This window comes from Myotis davidii, unplaced genomic scaffold (assembly GCF_000327345.1).
Source record: "Myotis davidii unplaced genomic scaffold, ASM32734v1 scaffold170, whole genome shotgun sequence".
Lineage (NCBI taxonomy): Eukaryota > Metazoa > Chordata > Mammalia > Chiroptera > Vespertilionidae > Myotis > Myotis davidii.
In genome coordinates this window covers 964031-970827 of record NW_006282528.1, presented here as the reverse complement: position 1 = coordinate 970827, position 6797 = coordinate 964031, and the positions used below count along the sequence as shown (strand labels likewise).

Genomic DNA, 6797 nt, shown 5'->3' with positions numbered 1-6797 from the left:
CCTGGCCTGGGGGACCCTGCTCACCTGGCCCTGGGACCCTGTTCACCTGGTTCGGGGACCCCGCTCACCTGGCCTGGGGGACCCTGCTCACCTGGCCCTGGGACCCTGTTCACCTGGTTCGGGGACCCCGCTCACCTGGCCTGGGGGACCCTGCTCACCTGGCCCTGGGACCCTGTTCTTCTGGCCCGGGGGACCCCGCTCACCTGGCCCGGGGACCCCACTCACCTTGCCCGGGGGACCCCGCTCACCTGGCCCAGAGGACCCCGCTCACCTGGCCCTAGCTTGGAGATGGCGTATAAGAGATCGTAATTTATGACGGGGGTGGCGTCTTCCACTTGCTTCCAGCCGACAGGCGGCGAGGCGGGAGGAGAGATCAGAAACTGCTTGTCCGGGTTTGGGGGGGCCAGGTGGGGGCTCCCGATGTGCAGCGTCTGGGAGAGAAAGGGGGGCGATGCAGCAGCCGCAAAGCCGCTCCCAACGCAGGTGCGAGGACAGGGCCAGGTCGGCCACGTGGAAAGCGGCCCAAAGGGTGTCTGGGCTCGGGTTTGGGGGAGCCTGCCAGGACTGGGGTTCAGGGGCGGAGGGAGGATGGGCAGAGACGGTCTGTGTATAAACGGGTCCGGTCAGAATGAGCTGGACGCCCTCCTCCCGGCTCCTCACACCACAGGTGCGTCATTCTTCAGGACCAGGCAGGGCCGGGGACCAGCTCCCACCATCAAAGCACCTCTGATCCTATTGGAGCTTAAAAGTTCTACCTGCGCTTCGGGGGCGGAGCAGCAAATCTCACCATCGGGTGGTCCCCCCCACCCCCAATCTGCACAGGCATTTACTTGAACCATCAGAACGCGTTGTGGAGGGTCTAAGCCGTTATTTACAGGAAACCCACCAGGGCAGCAGGAGCAGCTCACAGCCAGGCACCTCAGAAAACCTGCGCCCACTCACCACTAGGGGGCGGGGCGGGGCAGGCGCCCGCTCTAAAGTCCAGGGAGTTGGCCTTTTCTGCTCAGGAAGCTTCCCTAGAGGGGCTGCTCCGCCTGGGGAACACAGCCCGCACCCTGCACCCTGCACCCCGCACCCCGCTCCCCGCGGGGCTCACTTTAACCGGGAGTGGCACCCCAGAAGCCATCGAATGGAACTTCGTGGGCCGCCTTGAAGGCGGTCACTTCCCATGGAGGCCCGGGCACTGGAAGGGCGCTGAACAGGAGGCAAAGCAAACGCGGCCCACAGCGCTGGCTGCTGCCCAGAACCCGGGCGCGGGCCCCTGGGGTGGGCGGCACCCCCATCCAATTCTCAGAAACCTACTGCCCAAGCCTTGGGGGCCGGGGCCACGCCCACCCAGGGCAGGCTGCCACCTGCCCATCAACACTCCACCCACGGCCAACTGTGAAGCCACTGTCACAGAACCTGCGCTTTCTGGAGAGGGGAGACCTGGAAACCTGGAGGATGGGCTCGCCTTTCTCAGGACGGAGTCTCGGATTTAAATCCATGCAGGGCGTCATCACTGTCCAGGCTACTTTCTTGGGGAGGCGCGGGTGGGGGGACGGGGACAGGGCCGGGGACGGAGAAGCACACGCACCGATGAGCTCCACGCACCTGCGCAAAGTACAGCTTCATCTCCTTCCCGAGGAACTGGGTCTTGTGCAGGCGCAGCCGGGCGTCGGCGGCAGACAAGTGGCTGCTGAAGTTGATCCGGACGCGCTTGAAGCTCTTGAAGTACTGGAAGGTGATGTCCTGGTCGTAGGTCCTAAAGAGGGACTCGAACTTGGCCTGGGAAGCAAAGATAAAAGGCGTTAAAATGCCTTCACGGACCCCGGACAGCCGCTCCGGACGGTTCTGTAGGAGTAAGCGGGTTCTTACCCGGAACCTCGCTCAACCCCGGGAGAAGACAGATGGCGTCAGAAGGAAGGATGAACCCAGGCCGGACAAAGCTCACTCAGTCGGCGGGACAATTACCAACCAACACTTCTCAGCGTCACAGGAACGCGGTTTGTAACGTAGAGTGAGGTGTGCTCCGTCCCCTGCCCGGCCTGACAGGGCCCGGGCCCAGCGACCGCCCCGCCTGGGACCCCGTCCCTGCCCCGCAGCGCAGGACCGGGCTGTGCCCACGGAGCCTCTTCGGGCTGAGACGCAGGCGGCTCACTTGAGAAAGCCGTGTTTGTTGACCTGGAAAACCAGGTAATAAGTCTTGCACTTTTTACTGTAAAGGAAGAGGATTAAAAATTTCCCCCATTGTTTTCTCACTCAGTCTGTGCTTCTGAACTAAAACAATTTCCCTAAAAGCCAAGGTCCCGCAGCGACCCACACGCAGGCTTTGCGCCCATCCGTGTGCATCTCCAGTGACGGGGCCAGCGAAGATGACGGCACAGCAAAGAGCCAGCGGCCTCCTGGAGAGGCTGAGAAGACCACCCCCTCTCCTGCTGGAGGTGGCACTGGGGGTGTCCTTCGGGGGGAGCGCGGGGCAGCCACCGCAGCCCCTCAGGATTCCAGCCAGAGAGGGAGCGGGTGGACAGTCAGGCCTGGAAGAACTTGCAGTGTTTGGGCTGAGCAGTTGCTGTCCGCACGGGAGATGCAGGACAGAGCTGGCCCACAGGGACCTGAGACCTCTGGGAGGCGCCTGCTTCTGCAGAGGGCAGAGGGGATGCCCAATGCGAGAGAAAAGCATCTTCTAGAGCAGGGGTCCTCAAACTGTGGCCCGCGGGCCATATGCAAATACGAATATTGTATTTGTTCCCGTTTTGTTTTATTACTTCAAAATAAGATATGTGCAGTGTGCATAGGAATTTGTTCATAGTTTTTTTTTAAACTGTAGTCCGGCCCTCCAACGGTCTGAAGGGTAGTGAACGGGCCCCCTGTTTAGAAAGTTTGAGGACCCCTGACTAGAACAATTCGGGGCTGGCCACAGGGCAGGGATGGCCCCGGGCAAGTGCCTGCTCCACATGGCAGGGCTGGGGCAGGTCCCCGTGCCAGCCACTGGGAGACTCCACCAGCGGTTGTGAAGCGGGAGTGGGAACTCACACACTTCGCTCCTGGAATTGCCTGGCTCTCCTCTCGGTGACAGACACCTCTGTACCTCCCCCGGGGCGACTGCAGAGGCGAGGAATGAGAGACAAGCATGGAGCACGCGGTGCCGCTGACCGGACCTCACTGCCGCCAGGGCCTCTCTCCACCTCCCCGCCGGGCAGTTCCCACGGGTGTCCTGATGTGGGCAGCTCCCGGGCGGGTGTCCTGACTGGGAGTTCCGCACGGCCTCATTAACAGGCACGGTGACTGTGCAGGGCTGAAGTTATGATTCATAATTGAGCAGAGTGACCTGGGCGAGTATTTTTAGAAGACAAGTCAGGGCTCGGGACCAGAGCGCGCCATCTGTGAAGCCTGCCGCTCCCAGCCCTCTCCTGTGAGTGCCCGTCCCTCAGTGCCCGCCCAGCCGTGTCGCTGTCGGCCGGCCCCTGTGCCACACGGGAAAGCAGGCCTGACTCACAGGCTAATAGCAGCACGTGCTGCAACAGAGAACTCCTCCGCGCACACGGCGGAGCTGGAGGGGCGGCAGGTGCTGCCGGAAACCTCCCATCTCCTCCGGGGAAGGTTACGGCCACGGACGTGACCGACGGTGCTCACCGCCAGCCCTGGGAGTTATTTCCCAGCTTTACGACTTGTGTGGCTGCAGACACGCAACCACCTCCACAGCCTTATTCCTAAGATAAATCGCATTCTCCTGAACTCCAGGTGCCACAGCGAGCGTGCTCCTCACCAGCCCTCCCTTCAAACAGTCTGCCCAGAATGAGAGCCAGAGGTGCCCACGCCGCCTCCCGCGCTGGCAGGGCTCTGGTTTCACCGAGTTCTGGAAGGCCCTCCCCAGCCCATCCCGTGGGCGAACACTTGCTTTTTAAGCTCAAAGCATTTTGGATTTACTTCCAAAACCCCAAAGCCACAGGAGAGCCACATTCCCCGCCCCCGCCAGTTCAGTTCACAGCGCAGCGATGGGAAGTAGGAAAGAAGGAACAGTCCCAACCAGCGTCAAGCTCTGAAAACTCAAAACTCGCACCAGAAGCCTTACCCTGGTGTCACTGTCGCTGAAGATGTCACCGTTTGCCACACAGGCGACTAAGGAGCTAAAACTGTAGTTAAAGTTCCTGAAATGCATCTTGCTTCCTCCCCGGGAGGGCGAGGGACGCAGGGTCGCACCCGAGAGCGAGAGCGAGAGCGAGAGAGCGAGAGCAAGGTTCCTCGAGAGGCTGGGCTTCTCCCTGGAGCCCGCGCTTATAAAGCTGGCGGCCCAGCCCCCGGGAAAAAGCTGGGCTCCGGGCGCATCCGGTTGGGGCAGCAGATTCCCGAGCCCCGAGGAGCCGCAGGCTGAGCCACAGGGACAGTGTGAGCCTCTCCTGGAAAGAGGTGACGTCAGCCTTAGTCACCGCCCTGCCCTGCGCGGAGGAGCGGAGGACGGAAAATCTGCGCCTTTGCCTGCAGCTGCTCTCTCCCGCTCCCGGCAGCATAGTTTCCACTGGTAGTAATTCCATTCACGCTCGGACACACTCCGGCTGAATGGACGCCCCTTGAGATGGAAAATGTTACAGAGAAAAGGAGGAAGGCCTGCAGTCAACAGCAATTAGCCTCCGTCCAGAGCGTCCGGCTTCGGGGAGCCTGGGGGCCGGCATTTCCTGAGGATGGTGGGGGTGAGAAACACTGGAAATCTGTCTTGGTCAGTGAACTGTTTTTAAGAAAGAAGTGGAGCTCGTTTTGAAATACAGCTCCTCCCCCCTCCCCGCGCCCGCCCCCCCCCAGCAGTTGAACTTTTCCGGCCAATGTCCCGATTCCCACTTGGATCCCACAGCGGGGATTGTGCAATGCAGGGCTTCCACTGGAAAACTCGATCGTTGCGATTTGAGGAGGAGGAACCCGCAACACCGATCATTTCTAACAGCTACTGAAGTCAGAGGGAGCTGCAAACACATTCACGGAACCGGAGTCTGATGTGAGGAAAGGAACATTAAGGGGATGTCGGGCTTTGGGACTCAGAGATGGAACGTTTTTATTTTCATTAATTAATTTATAATCTTTATTGTTGAGAGTATTTACATGCCCCCCCCCCCATTGACCTCTTCTAACCTGCCTTCCCCCATTGTCTGTCCCTGGGTCCGCACACATGCACAGTGTTTTGGCTGATCTCTTCCCACCCGCCCCTCCTCCCCCTCCCTCTGAGACTCCGTAGTCTGCTCCTTGCTTCTATGTCTCTGGATCTATTTTGCTCATTAGGCTCCACATACGAGTGAGATCATGTGACTGAAAGTTTTTGGGTGTTTTCCTGGGGAAGGAGAAAGAGTGGAAGGAAAAGACGCCAGGCCGGAAGGCTAGCTCAGCTGGCCCTTTCAGGTCAGAGGTCAGGTCTGCAGAGCATCTGGGAGTTGAGGTCCCTCTGCCTGCGGGCCCTGTCCTCCCCACCCTCCCAGCTTCATTAGCACCCTCTGTGCTAGAGACACACCAGACCCACCACTCACGTTTAGATTAACTTCAAAGAACACACAGTCAGCCAATCAGAAAAGAACATCTGCAGCGGAACCGACCCAGAACGTGAGCTCCTGCAGCCAGGAAAGCTGCCCCACGGATTGATGAGCCACTGGGTTCAGTGCCAGCGCTCATGCCAGTGCGGTAATGGAAGGACCCAGGCATGGCGCTCGCTTTGCCAAATAGCCAGAGCTCTCAACCCAAAGGGTCCGCAGGCAGGCATTCCAAAAAGGGGGCTGCCACACTGAGGCTGATCTCTTCCCATCCAACACCCAGGGGACCCAGGGGACCCAGGGGACCGGCGCTGGGAAGGGAGTGCGCTTGGGGCGTGAGTGGCGGCGTGTCCTGGAGGCGCGCACTTAGGTGGTGCTGGGTGTGGGCATGCGAGGTGCTGGGGGGTGCAGGGGGAGGGAGGAGGAGAAGGATGCAGAGCTGCACCCGCTCCTAGGGGCTGGACCTTCTCTGAGAGCCCTGGCTCCTGGGCCCCTTGGCAAACAGGGGAGGCGATGGGAGGAGAGAGAAGAGGCAGCTCCACCGTCTTCTCTATAAACACCAGGCACGCGCTCCAGAGCAGCTGTGGCCGCGCTGGGCCTCTGTCCGCTCGCCCGGACGCAGTGCCAGTCACTATGCAGGAGGGAGGAGAGCACGGAGGGATCTGAAGACTGGCCCACTCACTGTCTTTGCTCCTAGAAAGGACCGATAAAGGACCGATAAAGGACCGATCCTCACTGGGCTGCCCGACAGCTTAACGAACACGTGGTTCTCTGCACCTGCCTTTGGATGGAACCAACTTCAGTGGAACTAGAAGCTCCACTTTCACATCAGGGACAGGGGCTCAAATGGTGGTCACCCAGAGGGAGGCGGGAGAGGAGGGAGGGAGGCGGGAGAGGAGGGAGGGAGGCAGGAGAGGAGGGAGGGAGGCAGGCACCTGCCCCTGTGCTGTGGGTAACACTGCTTTGAGCTCAATTCCGTGTCCTTTTATCTACTGACCTGACAGTTTTGTAGGAACGCCTGCACTCTGACCGCATGTCTGTTGCACATGAACTTGGATTTCTAAGCGTCCTATGCAAAAGAATTTACTATGTAAACAGTGATTTTCCCCACTGAGAATAAAAATCGACCCAAACCACACATTGAAAATTTTGACTTTCAAAATAAACAAATAAGACTGTATCAAACTCAAAAGCTTCTGTGAGGCAAAGGGAACCATTATCAGCGACTTACTGGACGGGAGACAATATTTGCAAATGGTACATCCGATCAGGGGTTAATGCCCAAAATACATAAAAAACTCAACA

General features: G+C 59.4%; 1 protein-coding gene across 2 annotated transcripts in view; it reads right to left on the bottom strand.

Moving 5' to 3' along the window:
* Positions 1–4367, bottom strand: part of RCAN1 (regulator of calcineurin 1) — a 12911-nt gene extending 8544 nt beyond the window's left edge. Inside the window, exons 1-3 of one of the 2 annotated variants that reach the window (XM_015560320.1) lie at positions 4055–4367; positions 1594–1767; positions 272–431 (exon numbers count right to left, since the gene is read on the bottom strand). In XM_015560320.1, the coding sequence (XP_015415806.1) occupies positions 272–431; positions 1594–1767; positions 4055–4141 (421 nt within the window). In that variant the 5' untranslated portion in view covers positions 4142–4367. The remainder of the gene's footprint in view (positions 1–271; positions 432–1593; positions 1768–4054) is intronic. The other variant, XM_006753098.2, reaches the window with a different exon arrangement.
* Positions 4368–6797: the final 2430 nt, after the last annotated feature.